The sequence below is a fragment of the Eutrigla gurnardus genome (assembly GCF_963514095.1).
Source record: "Eutrigla gurnardus genome assembly, chromosome: 11".
Taxonomy (NCBI): domain Eukaryota; kingdom Metazoa; phylum Chordata; class Actinopteri; order Perciformes; family Triglidae; genus Eutrigla; species Eutrigla gurnardus.
The window spans coordinates 11,787,715-11,804,623 of NC_139925.1; the positions used below are offsets into that span (position 1 = coordinate 11,787,715).

The window sequence follows — 16,909 nt, forward strand, 5'->3', positions numbered from 1 at the left end:
CACAAGCAGCCGCTATACCAGTAAAAAATGTGTCCCCATGTTTCTTTCATTCTGTACAATAAACTCAAAAGGGAATTTCCCCAAAAACTGGAGCCTGAGCTACTTATGTCAAAGCACATGAGACGACTAGCTTGGAAAACAAGGCAAAACTGGAAGATCCAAGCGAAAAACTATGGAACAATTGGCAAAGTGGTTTATTCTAAATGCAGTACTGTCTACAGTCTATGAGCAGGCCTAATACATCTTCCAAAATTGAGCAATATCACTGGGGACTATTGATAATCTCAACCACTATCTCATTTGTCTAAATATACCAAGCCAATAGCAATATACCCAGCTAAAGGCAAACGGATAACTTGATTGTGGTCTACGACAAGTGTTTTGGAAGTTTGTGTACCACTCTTGAGTAAAAGTACTCTATAAAAGTATAATTTAAAGACATTTTACTATGCTAAGGTTAAAAGGTAGGGCTACATGTGTTAGCATGTACCATTTATTGTTACATTCTAGTGTTAAAACACTCGAAAAACAACATCACACCATCCAGGCCTAAGGTCCAAACCAACAAGACGACACTGTGCGTCAAACTGATTTTCAGTTGAATATTCAATCACCTTCCTCTGTATAGACTTACTAGAATTGACCAGAAAGAGACAAACCGTAGGCTACAATTAAGCATACAATTCACTCACTCAGTGCATCTTGATTCAATAGAAACAACAATGGACACCGACGGCAGATGAAAGTTACAGCCTCCTCATACTTCTTATGGAATCAACAGCAAATCAAAACATCACAATAGCAGACAGCACAGATATGTATAACAATATCAATTCCACAGCAGCGACTGCAGCCATGAACACACATGTGAAAACTACACAGGCCTTGCTGGTGCCCCCCTTTGTGTAGTGGCTTACCCTAATAGGAGTGTTGTGCTTCTTTGCTTGGTCATCCTCAATGTCCACATGGCCTCTCTGTCCCGCTATAAACAGGCATGCTGGCTGCTCAAAGTTGTTGTTTTTTTATGAGCACTAGGGAACTTTAATAAAGTGAGATGATAGGCTCTGAAGCCAGTCAGATGAATATCACAAACAGCAGAACCCCATCACACACCTTGCTGGAGGTAAGAGGTCTGAAGGATCAACCATGAAAATGTTAGCATTTAGCATGCTAGCTAAACCCAGAATGCACCTGCTGGTGATGCAATATGGCAGGTGTGTTTGATTCGGGACAATTAAGCTGGCCAGGAGGGGCAGCATTCAATCACTGATTAACTACCATTCGGTATTTATGGAATAGACCACTGGAGGAAAATAGGGAGGGGGTTATGTCTTAATAGTCTTTGTTGAGGTCACCCAACAATTTTTAGTCTGAAGGGGGGTCCTCGACATTTGTCATGAGAACAGCAACATTACAGTTTGTGTTCCTGATAAGAGATCAACGTGTAGAAAAGTACCGCCTACTGACCAATCAGCTTTCTTAGAAAACGGCATCAGCATTTGTAAAAGATCTCGTGGAGCTTTGAAAAAAAAGAGAAAAAAGCTCGGTGCGCAGATCGTGAGAGGGTCTCTTAGGAGAGCTAGTGTTCCAGAGAGATTCAGATTCTCATCGGAGGGAATGACTAATTTGCAACTGAAATAATTAAGCTGATATTGTAATACACCACGCCATAAAAATACATCTAAGCAACACATTCATTTGTTTTAAGTTATTTTTGGCCAAATCTTTTTTTGGCCAAATTTTCTTTCTTCTCCCAAATCCTCTCGACACATTTTGCTCAGTCTTTCACATCAGAGATAATATTTGTGTTTTTCTATTATCTCTATTCTTCACCCTTAAGTGAGGGTATGAGGGATACTGTGACCAGCATATGTAAATGCTACGTATACCAAAAATATAGGTGCGTCTTTAAAAATTAGTGATTATTATACTGCATTGTATAAAATCCCCGTGTCCATGCATGCATATGTGGTTTTATGACCCATCAAATATGTGTGGTGTGTTAAAGTAAAACGGGGTACCCAATAATGTTTGATTTTTTTTATTATTCAATATATCAAAGCAAATTGATACACAGCAAAATTGTGCTGAGGGCAGGCAGTTGCATCCAATTGAACAAATCAGCTCAAAGGGGAAAGTTGGAGTTCAGAGGGGTGGCAAACTTCTCTGTTTTTTTTATTTATTTTCTTATACATTTTTATTGGTGGCATGGAGCTTTAGTTTCTCAGTGTCCCAAGTTTTCAGACAGTAAAGGACTCATAGCATGAGCTTGGGTGTGAAGTCGAACATCAACAGCAGTACTTATGGAACCAGCAAAAACGTATTCTGGACGCAAGACCAGAGACTGCAAGCAAATGGAAGGGCGTTGAATATCAGAGCAGGAATGTGTAGTTGGTCTTTTACGCATGGTTGGTTTCCCTCGAAAACAATAATGGTCTTGTTACGGTAGTTTGAGGAACGGTGGTATCTATCGGTATTGTCTGCTTGTTAGAGGACCCGAACCATGTAGGACGCTGGTGGAGTTTACTGACTCTTCGTGTCAGGCGACGTGGTTTCAATGTTTCTTCTTGCTGGACTTCTCGATCATGGTCTCCACAACCATGGACGTCTCCTCATAGCCTTTAAACTTGCGGTCATTGGAGAATTTCTCCACGGACTCCACCACCTCCAGCTTCTCGTAGCTCATGGCCTCTGGGGTAAAGCTGCTGGAGCTGGTGCTGGTGCTGGAGCTGGAGCTGGAGCTGGTGCTGGCACCACGGGGTGCAGGCTTTGGAGTGGGCCCACTTGGCCCGTTGTCGTCCTGGCTTTTCTTGAGGTGATCGGCAGATGGGGTGGGATCTTTTGGGCCAGGGGGTGGAGGGACTGGGCTCGGATCATGAGAGTGAGGTTGAGGCTCTCCGTTCTTTTGCTTACCTTTACCCCCATTGTCCTTACCTTTTCCACCCTTATTATCTCCCTTTCCTCCTCCTCCTCCTCCTCTTCCTCCTCCTCCTCCTCCTCTTCCTCCTCCTCCTCCTCCCCTTCCTCCGCCTCCATTAGGAGGTGGGTCGGGAATGGTAGGCCTGGGGTCTACTATGGGCTGAGGAGGTTGAGGTGGAGGTGGGGGTGGAGGTGGGGGTGCAGGAGAGGGTGCGATGGGTTCGTACGGATCATAAGGTGGCATCATTCCATCTCTGATGGTGACGAAGATGTGGCCGGCGGATGGCGTGGAGGTGTAGAAGCATGGATCCGGGTAGCTGCCGTCGCCGGTGACAAGGACATAACGCCCTTTGGTGTAGAAGTCAGCGATCGGCTCCGGTTTCTTGTACTTCCTCATTCTGTCTCTGACGATGTTACAAAGAGTGTCAAAGGCCTTGCTGATCTGAGCTCCGTCTGGGACATCCTGAGGAGACATGCTGGAGAACACAGGTCTCTGTTCTCCATTCTTCACCCTCTCCTCCTGCACTTCAACAGACGGGCTGCCCCTCATTTCTTCATCTTGAGCCTCTCCGGCGGCTCCCCCATTTCTATCCTCCTGGCCACTGTCCATCACATCTTTGGGGGTCAGCTCTTTCTTCTTCAGGACCTTTTTGGCCAAGATCTTCTGGCGGGGCTTGATGCTGGTGATATCTTGGATAGCCTGGGTGATATCTGAACACAAATGAGGCCATAAGTCAACTAGCTGAAACTCACAAAACTAAGAAAAGACCAAAGTCATTATTCTGTTGGCTTTGTAAGACTGAATCTCTACCAAATAGCAGCTGATTGGATGTGCATTCAATAGTGATTCTCAATGTAAACCCTGTGTGTTGTGCTGAAGGTGCCCTCACCTCTCCCCCTGCTTGATGCAGTGGGTGTGTGACTGTAGCGGTAATTAGTGGTAAACAGGGTAATAGGAGTGCCAATTATCGCTGAATTCAACCTGCGGAAAGAGAACAGTGAAATGTCAACCATGCAACAGCAGCACACTCAACAGCTTAGCTATGTAGAGAAATCTATGGCATTCCTTTTTACAAAGAAGGAAACAACTAGCAAAACAGGCAGTTTAGTTTTTCATGACATTATATTTTTGTTATTTAAAGTAACCTGTTGTTAACTTTTTTGAAGAAAAAAAATATATAATTGTGATAAACTTGTTGTGCTAGTGCAGTGGAGGAAAATATTTGTTGTCACCTGGTGCCATCTACTGGCTGATTGTGCACTACACATGAACCTAGAAGTAACAGCATGTGAACAAACGAACCAAGCAGTTTACACTGTACAATGACGCTCATATGACCCTCAACTATGAGGCTAATTCTGACAATAGCTCTAAATGTTATTGTTTTTATATTTCATAAAGAAGTGCACGTCAAGGGGTACGAGATGATCCTCTTGTATCTCTGGGATGTGTGGACAAGGCTATGAAGTGTGTTATGTTAATTTTATGATTCAACTTTTATATCCTCATAATGTTCATGAAAAAAGCATTCTGAATTGACCTTACGTTTATATTAGATTCACCGGGGGTCATATCGACTCTTTCTCAGCAAATATTTCAGCCTTAAGAGAAGCTCTTCAGAGTAGATCTAAGTGAAGTGAACCTCTTCAGTCAGGCCTTGCATTCCTGTGTGAGTGCATCTCTGCATGTGTCACCAACCGGACGGAGGCAGACTACCTGTTGTCTTCGTTCTCGATGATCCTCTTGTACCTCTCCAGCTCATTCTCAAGGGATGTCTGGTACATGGCCAGGTGGCGACATTCGCTGGTGAACTTCTCCAGGGACCGCTCGGCTTCCTCGATCTCCTTCCGCAGAGATTCGATTTGCTCGTTGTACATCTGGATCTCGTCGTCGTAAGTCTCCTGTGTGTTTTTGATAGTTTGCTCCAAACCGAAAGTCTGAGGATTAATTAACAAATTATGGTTAGAAAAAAAAATGACAAAGCCCCTTTAATTTACAATGATAGCACTAGTTTAGCATGTGTTGCTGATTTAATTGTGAAGTGAAGAAAAAATGATAAACAAGGATAGGAATAAATAATAAATATAGATGAGATACAGTATATGGTGCATACGATAAGCAGATAGCAGAGATATGTATTTAGTCAAAACCTGTAGGAACAAAGCAGCCTCACTTTGGAAATCAATAGATGGCACTAAATTTGATTACATGGTATTTTATTCCACAGCCTTCACTAAACCCATCTACACTCTGTTATATGGTGGTCATGGCTGACATCTAGTGGTACTTCAGCACCACAGTATGGGGGCTACAGTGTGACGGACTATTTAATCGTTTGCTCAGTGAGTAGTTATTATTCATAAATGTATAGACAATGTGAAATCAGAAAATAACATGTTGAAAAATCCTTGTAAAGCCAATGCAAATCTAAAAATGTATTTTTTCCTTTTTATGTGGTTTCATGGTTCTATCAATAGAGGCTGAACAGGTTATATGGGATATGGGATATGAAGACACACCACATCCGATGGGTTTTCCTCAAAGTTTTTTGACCAGTTGATTCATCTAATAGGAGATTGACAAGATGACCATTGGTCATCTTAATAGACATTTGTTTAATTAATTTTTAAAGCAATAAGGACTGTATTTTCCATCAAAATTAATACAATTTATGTAGATTTCTTTTGGCTCGATGACTGCAAAAAAAAACACAAGTCGTCCTGCAGCAAGGGACCCCGTTTTGTAGCAGATTTTATTTGCCAAGAGAGAGGAATATTTTAATTAAGGCTTAGCGGTAAAATTACTTGTCATTTTGTAAAGGAATGAAATTACTGAAAATGGAACTACTGCGGCTGTATTTGTGGTGTCTTGTAAGCCCATGAGGGTTGGCTACTTTGTGTGCATGGCATGGAAATGAAGAAATCAATTAATCAATCAATCAACCTACAAAACTGAACTTGGACTGGTCTTACTGGTGTAGGGAAATACATTTGGTTCCTATAGTCCTCTTCACTGTGCCTGTCTGCTAATATTGACATGGTGGTGAAAAAAAGAGCAAACATGTAAGGCATGTAATGAATGTGAAACCTCTTGTTGTCATGGTGACCATGTGACCCACCTCAGTCTGTAGGCGATGTTTCTGGGCCTGCAGCTGACAGAGGGCGCTCTTATATTCCTCCAGCTGACTCTGAAGCCCCGGCACTTTCCTCTGAGCCAGCAGCTTCTCTTGTTCCTTCACACATTGAATCACAAATCAATGAGAACATACAGACGAGCACAGCGTCTCTTGCCAGCACGGGTAAACATTTACACAGCTGTCACTCAAGGCTCTTGCTGGATTAAAAGCTTCTCTGATTAATTTATTTTTCCTTTGTGGGGGTACTGTAACAATTGTGTTGAGCTTTACTCATTAATCCCGGAGATTCATAATATTAAAATGTGTATTGGCAGAAGCCGTGTTCTTGTATGAAGTGACATGTCTGTGTGTTTTGGACCAATTTGAAATCCAATGCTGGCGTCCCATTCTTATTTTCTTGATTTAGATGCATCGTTACTGCTAATTCACTTCTAAATTGTGATCTCAAAAATCTCCACAACACAAGCCTCCTATGTCGATAATAAATTGTTAAAGTTAATATGCAGTTTGTGAATCTGAATGTCAAATTAGCAGGGAATATGCTTCATAAGATTGATGATCATTAATCACACCTGTAAGAGATGTATTCAAAAGAGCTGAATTTGGGCTAAATCAAAATTAAGATGACATTTTGATGAATGACTTAATATATATATATATAATACATAATATAATATATATATATATATATATATATATATATATATATATATATATATATATATATATATATATATATATATATATATATATATATATATATCAATTAACTATTAATTTAAGTAGTAGCCTATTAGTATGGATTACTTATCCATAAAGAGTACATCATTTGTTATTAAAGGAAGTTGGCTGTGTTTCTTATTTATGGTCTTTTACATTGTATTTCTCATGTGTCCACTATGTATTCTTTAAAAAAAATGTTGGTATCTATGGTGATCTATAATTCACATGACTGATTGATAAGTAGGGATAAGTGATTAGTTGTTTCTCTGAAAACGTTCTACAGCTATTAATTATAAGCCCTTTTAATAGCTCAATCATGTTATTAGTGTCCAATATTTCCATTGGTTTTCAGCTCAACACAGCAACGGCTCTGACTGTGTCTCTGCCCACTGAGATTGAACTCAACCCAATTAAACGATGTCTGCATCCAGATCCAGCTCTGCCTCTGAGAAATGTCCGTATGCATACAACTCTGACCTCCTACACGATACATCTCAATCTGGTGTCACAGTTCCTCAAACGTTTGCATGCATAAACATTCTTCTCGTCAATTTGCCTCATTATGTGTGTCGTGACACTTTGTCCAGGTGTCAGGTGTACCGTTTGACTGTCTGCATATTCACACACGTATGCACAGGAAAGCACACAGACGAATGCAGGCACACGTGGAACAACTGGACTGAAGCAAGTAACCTCATCAACCCGAGACACGTAGGCAAGGCTGACACACATGCAAACAACCAACCCTCTCCCCCCAGGGACTGCAGCGCGCACACACACACACACACACACACACACACACACAGTGACAACACGAATGACCTCACCTCGGACATGCCCACTGACACATTGGGAGCAAGGGGAAGTGTCTTGTTGATTTGCTGTAAAATGTTGACATAGGTCTGGATCTCTGCAAGGTTCTGTAGAGGAAGATAATATAAAAAAAAGGAAAACATGAAGTATATGACTAAGGAAGAGGAAAAAACATCCCTAAGCTCTACCATATTTGCAAAGACGCGCCACTCTTTCTGCCCTGCTCACTTATTAACGTTGCACTTGGGCGAGAGAATTAACGTGACCAATAACAGGCTTTCACTTAGCTGACATGTGTCTATAAATGTGGCTCGCATTTCTCCACGGCAACGGGAGTTTCTTCCAAGAATCCATTTGTACAAGCGTGATGTCAGACTGAGTAAGAAAGAAGAGCTGTATTCCCTCTCTCCAGAAGGATACTTCAAAGCCCAGGACCACAAGTCCAATATTCATTCGAGGCGGCTCCCTATTCTCTCCCACATAATATAGTGCCCGCAGTGCACTTTGATATGCTATCTCAATATTGCAGAGTCACGGATTAATTCGGCATCAAAAGCAGCATTAGGTGAAATGTAAAAAAAAAAAGGGGGAGAAATTGCTCGGACAAGAAAGTCTATGGAAAGTATGCCTGATGCATTATGTAACAGTCCAGTTTTTCTTTCGCCTCAGCATATTTGCGGCCGCTGTGTTGCAGCTTCCAACCACCGCCACGTCACAGTGGGTCATATTTCAGTTTTTTTTGTCTTTCCCCCTGTGCCTTCCTGCCATGCTTCAGTACCTGTGAAGGGCTGTAATCCTTTCCACACTGACATCAGTGGAAGTAAATTGTTACAAAAGCCCCAGGTACATCATAACACCTTGTCACTGGATGAGTAGCGGCCTGAGGAAGGTTTGGAACCAACAGTTAGAAAACCACACACTGTGGTCTGACCTGGGTTTGTTTTCTTGACTGACTGTGAGAAGACAAGATGCCACCCTGAGATCAAAGGTATTAAAGATTTTACATGTCTCGTTTCCGGATGCCATCGATGAGGATTGCAATGCAACGGGAGCGTCTATGCAATCGTGTCACTTGAGACCTGACATATCTTCACCTCGGTGTCAAAACATATTGATTTGAATACACTGATAAAGCCTGCACAGCACTCTCCCCGTGGTCACTGTGAAAAACAGTTGATTGCTGTCGCATCATTATTTTCTACACACACACATTACAACTTTCAGGGAGTAAACTGATAATATACAATTACAGCGTTTACAGGCCAAAGTGAATCTGCAATATTGTCTATATTGTCTTGTTCCAGAAATGCCATTGACTTGCTCATTATTTGCACCAGGAAAAATGTGTTTTGATGGAACCCTAATGACGCCACAATTACGTGTTGATGAACATATCGAGCAAGATGCAAAATTGTTCATCGTGAAGGTGTCGGCAAAACATTGACATCGCAACCGATTTCTTTCACTTTCCCATCCCACTCTCCAATATGACTGAAAGCATTTGGTTTAAGGTTAGGGAAAGACGGAACATATATTTGTTGACCTACCGGTAGCAGAACTACCCAGGCACCAACCATGTTTCTCTCAAAATTGAAACCAAACAAATTAGAGGAACATGAACATAATTTCTAGGACACTGGACATGTTCGTGACCACTCATCTCTCTCTGGTTTGAGACCACGGCTCACCTTCTTGTGTCTGTCTCTGGTGGAGTTGACGTCGTCCTGCAGGAACTGTGATTGGATCTGGTGCTCCAGGTTTCTCAGCAGTGAACCGTCGGCCTCCTGCAGGAGACGAGAGGAACAAACAACAATAGCAAGAAGAAAAACTGTGAAAGGTTCAGTGGGACGTGTGGCGAGTTCATCGAGAGTTAAAGAACAGTGCAGTCTTACTATCTCTTCAGGATTTCCCATGTTTGAATGTTCTGCTGCAAAATCATGAAAATGCTATTCATCTCAGTTTGTGTGAACAAAGTTAAATGAATCCATAGAGTACCTTGTTTAACTGTTCCAGTGTGCCCCGTAGCTGTTCTTGATAAACACATTCATTTCTGTATCTGGAACATAAAACATCTGGATTACGTGCTAGTCGAATATAAAGGTAGGAGGAGGTATTGGTGCGTAAAAATCATGTTCACATACAATGAAATTCTATTGTCAATTAAGCTTCGAGAGAAGCACATTTTCTCACTGGATTTTTTTGTTTTTGATGTCTCACAAAAATGTTTCTAACCAAATGTCGACGTAGGGAGCAAATTGGAGTAGATGGGTCAAACAAATATGGGACTTTCACAGAGGAGGCAGCTGTTTGTGTCCTGTGTAAAGCCACTCTTGCCATTTATTAAACATACTTGCTTATTTTTTGACCCAAACAGAGATCGTATTTCAATTTCGCGTTTAAAATGTAATCGGAGAGAAAAAACAGTTGACTTTTAAAATGTTTTCAAATGCTGCTTGATATTATAATTCTTACAAAATAAATAATACAATGAACTAATTTATCATTATATGTTGTGGCAGTATGGATATTATCGAGGCGAGTGCAAACATGTGTTTTAGGTCATTTTTTGTGATTTGGGTGAACTGACCCTTTAATTTACCATTATTTCAATTCAAAATTTGTCTTGTTTTTTGATGACTAAACATGTTACAGTATTCAGACTAAATGAATTGGTAAGTAAGGGATTTTTTGCTGAATTGACAGTGAAGAATTTATCCATGCTGACATTGATTATCCATTCATTTTCAGTTTCCCGCCTTATTTCGGAGAACACTTCTATACATTTTGAATCATTCCATCTCTGAAGAAGACAAGACCGCCACTTTCTTACTTGCTGGTGAATTCATCCAGCATACGGCAGGCATCTTTCAGCTCTCGTTCCAGTTTGGCGTGGTCCGAGGACAGCTCCCTGATGCGTTGCCTGTTGACTTCAGTCTGCTCTGTGAAGGCCTCCTCTAGGCCGCTAGCCTCTTCCATCCGTTGCAGCGTCTCCAGCTGCTTGCGGAACACGGCGTTGCGCTGCTCCAGCACTCGTGCCCTGTTGATGTACCGGGCGAAGCGGCTGTTGAGCTCCTGAAGGCTCTCCCAGCCCTGGATGGCTGAGATGCCCGCAGAGGATTCAGAGTCCATGGGTTCCTCGTCAAAGACATCTGAACGCTCGTACTTTTCCTTGCGCACCTCGTGCAGGTAGCTGGTCTTGTACATGGTGGTACGCTTCCCTCCCGTGGGTCGGTGGTATCCCCGGAGTGCTCGGTCCCCTTCGGCACCTTTATTGTGTGAAAACTCGGGTGCTCACCCTTGGCTGTCTCATGCTAGACTAAACGCTGCACCGCACAGGCTCGTGGCGAAATAGCCCCCAAAACCTCCCCCTAGCAGTGGTCACACATGCCGCGAGCCTGGGGCCTTCCAGCGTTTATTGTTGCCTTTGTGGCCGAGATTAGAAAAGCCATGCTGTTGATGACAAAGCAGAACCACAGAAGCAAACAATTGGCCGGACCCCGAAAGCACTGGGTTTTCACACACCATTATTTGGGTTCTTAGTCAGCTGCTTTCTAGATCCCTGTTTGATACTGCAGGTTGGACAGTGGCCCACCGCAGGACAGAGGGGAAATTTCCTGCAGTGCAATTTGTGTTGACTGTGGAGAACTATTCCCGCCAGAAGTGGACAAGTGTTGACACACTGAGCACGCTGAAAGAAAAAAAAATACTGTTGGGTTTTTTTGTTTTGTTTACAAATGAGGTACTAATTGTGTTAGGTTTGATGATCTCAAAGGCCAATTACAGAAATGTAATCATAAGCAGGCAGTTGGGCATCCCGGTTAATCATACAATACAGTGCATGTTATATGGTTGTTTTGTCATTGTATGAGTTCTGTCTTTAGCCAGAATACATTGAAAAATAACACTAAAATTATTGGCAAGCCTTAAAATAAATTGAGCTTGAATTTAGGGCGCAGTCCTCATCTAAATCTGTAATTCCCTAGCAAGGACCATCAAAAAGAAGAGTTTTAAAGATGCATAAAAAAAACATGATTGATGTGCGAAGGTTGAACTGCTTGTAGCTGATGCGCTTCGCCGAATGTGTTGTGGGGAAGTTTTAATTGGGAATCTGCCATAGCACCTGAGTAAGGCCAACCCCCCAGGACCCTGTATAGGAGAGAATGAGAGAGGAAGAGGGAGGAAAAGGAGGACAGGGTGACAGGGAGGGGTGCCGAAAACAAGAGTGGAACAGGAGAGGTGGTATTTATGGAGAAGCAGGACGTAACACGAGCTGTGGTCCTGCTGCTGAAATTCTGCTGGTTAGCTTCAGTTAGAGTGTCCATCTTCATTTCTACAAATTTGTTTTGATGGAAACAATCAAAGAGAAGAGCTCATACTGAAATATAAAGCAATGTTTTGTGTTATGCTGGGATGACTGCTCTGAAGCTGTAATAAATATATAACAAGAAAAGAGCCTCTAGCTTTTACCTCAAGGTACTTTATTCCGCATCTCTGTATTTCTTTATTTCCCTTTTGTATTTCCATTATTTCCCTTAAACGTAACAGTAACTTTTAGCAGAGATGAGATTCTGCGTTGGCTCGCTCCCTGCAGGCTATGGCACAAGGTCAGTACAAATGTCCATCGAGACAGATCTAGCAAGCTGAAATGGCTGAATGTAACACGCGTCGAATGGGTTTACGTCAGCATTTCAGCATATTATGACACCGCAACGGCCACAGCTTAATGGCAGACTGTAGTATGAAAAGTAAGCTACTCGACAAAAAACTTCATGGACATAAACGAGTTCACATCCACACCTATTTGATCAAATACATATAAGCAGAGATAATTTGATGGCCTTTACATACTACAACTTACTGCACTTTAACCGACGGTAGTGTACAAAAGAATAACTTGATAAAGTTTGTCGAAAAGTGCAAAAAAAGTTTTTTGAAAGTGGCTTGAATAGATTAAATCATCCTCTTACCCACTTCCTTCCAACGCTATGGTTACTGTGAACATCTGATGTGAGGTATCACCTACAGTATAAAAGGACTTGATATCACATTCAGACCTTCTTGTCTATAATTTAGCCTCGAGCACACACGAGGAGCGTTCCCTCCAACAATCTCTCCGAGGATCCTCAGCTCCATGTTCGGGTGTTGGGGATCAGTATCTCATGTACTGGATGCATACTTCCAGTCGAATATGAATCAGTCTTCATTTATGTGTCATGGTGTTCAATTCCACAACGTGCCGTTTCAAACAATGAGCCCACTGAGACGTTGTTCTTCTACAGAATGTGAAGGTTACAAGTTATTGCATACTGTGTGACATACACTGCTGGTGTCAAAGTGCTTAACATTCCATTCGCACATACATTTGTTCATTGACAGCAGAGGCTGCCATACAATGTGCCGAACTGCCTTCCGGGATCAAACTCTCACACACACACACGCAAAAATTGACACAGCCTTCGGGAGCTAATTGGGGTTCGGCATCTTGCCCTTGGACACTTCAACATGCAGACTGGAGGATCGAACCGCCAGTCTTCCAATTCATGGATGAGCCATTTCAGTGTGAAATTGGATTTGAAATGCTTTTTCCACATTGTGAACTGTGGCAGATCACCTCCAACCTGCAGCCAGTTGATTTGGAAGTGATTTTACAAACAATGTGAAGCAAGAAGGGCTCTCACAAGCATGCTAACGCACTCCTGCTGCGTCCCATAGAAGCAACACGGCATTCACATATCGAGACAGAATGAGCAAGCAGAGAAAACACAGACTGCCTCTGGTCAGATTTAAATCCTGTGTATATATTTGCATGGGTTTTGTTTCATTGCTGCTTATCCCCCATTGTCGCCAATAACCTACATCACCACGTGTCCAACCTCAAGCAGAGGCCATAGATTATAAGTCTTGTGCATATTCTCCACGGCAGAGGAGAGGACGCCGGGATCACACTGCCGTCATTTCCCATCTATATTCGCCGTTTACGAGTGGCAGTAAATCTGAGGCCCGGTTGAGATTAAAGAGCCGCTCAGAGTTGGAAATGAGAGTCTAGTGTTTATCCTGCCGGTCAGGCCTCCCGGGCTACAGTGAAAGACATAAGTAAAGCCCAAGCAAGTAGTAGTAGAGGGTAATAAAAACAACAAAAGATTAACATGAACAAGAAAGGCAGTCTCCTCATTTCTTACAAGCTGAAGGGTGGATATGTTCAAATTATGGAAATAAAAGGGAAATAAGTGTTTTTATCTTCCTGGGTCCATTGCAGATGACGGAAGGAGTTTTCCACCGGTTCACTTATATCCCTTGTTATCCGTTATTACGTTTAAACTGTCCAGCCCGCTGCACACAACGTGAGATGACACAAAAAAGTAATCTCACCGCTACCGACAGATGATTGTCAGAGGCGATACAGATCACAGTGGTGCTAGCTTTTCATCACAATAAGGAATTGATCCTCAGAAGTAATCAGTGCTGTTGTGTGTGTGCCTGTTCATCCACTGTTCAGGATGGTTAGCCACAGAGAGATGCTCCGCCCATACATTGACCCCCAACCAGAAAGAGGGGGGGGGTCTCAAAAGGATGCTGTTTATCATTAACCCGACCGCAAGACACGGTTTCTTGTCCTTCCTTGTTTATCATGAGGAAAAAATACTCCATATTAATTACTATTCCCATGCCACAATGCAATCAGTGTCCGTACCAGCCGTCACTGTGAATATCAAACATGTTGGCCAGCCGCACATAGAAGAACACGTGCCACAACATTGCCCCTTTAGAGCAAAATGGCACTTAAATGTATGTGCATTTTAATATCTGCATTACATGGGAACTAATAAAAATGTAAATTGTAGGGGGAAAAAAACAACCTCTGGGACTTGTACACTGTCATGCTATCATTTCAGATCAGCCACTTGAATTGATGAACATTAAAGGGGTGAAGCTAAAACAGTGTTTAAAAGTAATATGTTCAGGTGTTTTAGCTATATTCATTTCAATTTGATTTACTCAATAGGCGATAGCTCCACATTAAAGAGAACCTATTCTGCTCCTTTTCTAAATGGTAAATGGTAAATTCTAGTGCATACCTGTGTTTAAGGTTGAAGCTCTTGCCCCTCCCTCCCAAAAAGCCCAGTCTGCTCAGATTGGTCAGCTGGTACACTCTGTTGTGACTGCTCAACTGCTAAGTGTGTTTGTCAGCAATGCCACGGCCCTTACCATAACCAGATCACCAAGAATAGTGTTCCATATATGGAACACTATTCTTGGTATGCAAGAGCAGGAAAACAGTGTCTTCTCAACATGGCCAAGGCCTTCAGATTATGCTCCACCATGCTCTAAGTACCTTTCATCGAAGGTTCGCCAAATCAGCGGCTTGGCAGGTATAATGCAAATGTGTTACATGGTGACTCATCACTTTATGGAAGAAAAGGATTTAAATCAGGCATTTCAGGGAGTTCAGGAGGAGTGTTTCTTTGTGGGGGGGACTAATTCCATTTGGGCATGGATGTTTAGGCTTTGCAAGTCTGGAGACGTTTTAGATCCAAAAAACAAGCTATAGGAAAAGGAAATAGCAGATAAGCATAATAGGTCCTCTTTAATGAAAAGCTAGTTTGGTGGTGTTCAAAATGCTGGTGTAGGAGTTTTTAAAGGCCTGACTTGGTATTGCAAAGTAGAGTTATAGGCTATAACACTAGGAATTCAGAGATGCTCATTGTTTGTTTTTTTTCCTCCACCATTTATTTCCAAGAATCTTATCAGGTCATTCCTTAGGCATTGTGGATTTCCAGACAAAGTGGGACTAACCAGAAAAAAACAAAGCTAAAGCTAAGCTTACCAGAAAACAAGCAATGCAGTGGTGAGCCAGTCATTTGAATAATTTTCTGTGAATTAATATCTTTGAAGGGGAAGATCACTAATGCACATTCTGGGATCCCTCTCATCTACTGTATGTCCCTGGCCGTCAGAATTACAGCAACAAAAAAACATGCTTATTTACACGTTAGCTAATGCAAGCAACTCTCTAGCTTGCAAGTGTTTAGCGTAGTGTCATAATGGAATTAAATGCATGTGTTGGGGTGTCAGCACGTTAGCATTTAGCAGCTAAAGAGCACAATCTTTCCCCCGGAGACAATGGAGACCACAAAAAGAGTTTAACGAGGATTGGTTATTGGTCATTGCTGTGTTGCAGCTTGTTTTTACTACCCCCAAGTGGACAAAACGATCAGTTATTGCTGATTTATCAATCACGGAGTGTGATGTTACTTTTTTAGAAATGTCTGCTTCCATCAATCCTCTGTGGTTAAAAGCATTTTGAAGGGTTTCAGACCTCGTGGGCGTGCTCGTATCCGCCTTCCTGGAGGTCTGCTCTCTCCATCGCGCTTCTTCCTCGGAGGAGAAACAGACGTAACTTTGCCCCCCTCCCTCCTTCGAAGCGCTCCTGAGGAGAGCGGAGCGGACTTGCAGCACAAAGAGGCTGTTTGCAGGCAGCGGTGGGCTTGTCCAATAATACACCACCTGAGTGGACAATTTGAATGATATACAGCAGGAAAAAAGTCGCGGGAGCTTCTTCGACGTTTAGTGGTAAGGGTCTTTTTTATTTTAACTTGTTTTAATGACGTATGACATGGAACTCATTAGAGATCAATATTTCCTGCAATAAAGACAGTGAAATCATCTCTCTGTCATCTATAAAGTCATGCTTGAGTGTGTGTGTTTTTTTTTTTATTTGATTTAAATCCCCCCCTCCTGGATGTGATGATCTCTAACAGCTTAAGCAATTTGTTATCTAATGAAACACACTACCTCAGTGGAGATCACATGAATCAGAGATCATGGGTCAGTGCACTCTATTGCCTTGTGCTAATGTATACATCTGACATAATCTGCTTGAATGTATTGTTTGTTTTTAATTCTAATTAAATCAAATTAAGTTTGCAAATCAAATGCGCTGACATCACGCCGAGCCTCTTCCGTGATGTTGGCATGCAGTAAAGTGTCCTAATAAATTACATTGAGGTCTTTTTTTGGATATATGACCTCACCGGCTAACGTGATTCGTCAATCATTTCAACTGTTTTGCTCATATCCTGTCGCCATGAATCCTGAACCCTTCATGAGTAATGCTGAGATGGGAACTTTCTGTTCCAGGTGAAGATGTACTGCTTTTTCCAAAGAAGAAAACTGTCATCGACACACAAACAACTTTAAACTGTAATTAAGCTGTTTTCAAGGAATTATTGGCACCATGCACCAAAAAGCCTCATTATTTTTCACCTAATTTGTTGGATCAAAATTGTCCTCAAATACAAGTCTTGTCATCCAAGAAG

The 16,909-nt window shown here is 42.0% G+C and overlaps 1 protein-coding gene across 1 annotated transcript; it reads right to left on the reverse strand.

Moving 5' to 3' along the window:
* Positions 1–2,091: 2,091 nt before the first annotated feature.
* On the reverse strand, positions 2,092–10,920 carry bfsp1 (beaded filament structural protein 1). The gene is made up of 8 exons (XM_084021272.1): positions 10,423–10,920; positions 9,588–9,648; positions 9,281–9,376; positions 7,607–7,699; positions 6,039–6,152; positions 4,637–4,857; positions 3,810–3,901; positions 2,092–3,630 (listed from the first exon to the last, which is right to left on the reverse strand). Exons 1-8 carry the CDS (start codon positions 10,794–10,796, stop codon positions 2,555–2,557), a joined length of 2,127 nt encoding a protein of 708 aa, XP_083877398.1. The 5' UTR covers positions 10,797–10,920; the 3' UTR covers positions 2,092–2,554.
* Between the last annotated feature and the right edge of the window lie 5,989 nt (positions 10,921–16,909).

Bases quoted from the DNA above. Each gene is read 5' to 3' on its own strand.
- bfsp1 (XM_084021272.1), bottom strand. From the start codon at position 10,796: ATGTACAAGACCAGCTACCTGCACGAGGTGCGCAAGGAAAAGTACGAG. The intron at 9,649-10,422 runs GTAAGAAAGTGG...TTTATGTTCCAG, and splicing joins CTGGATGAATTCACCAGCAA to ATACAGAAATGAATGTGTTT. The intron at 7,700-9,280 runs GTGAGCCGTGGT...CTTCCTCTACAG, and splicing joins CCAGAGACAGACACAAGAAG to AACCTTGCAGAGATCCAGAC.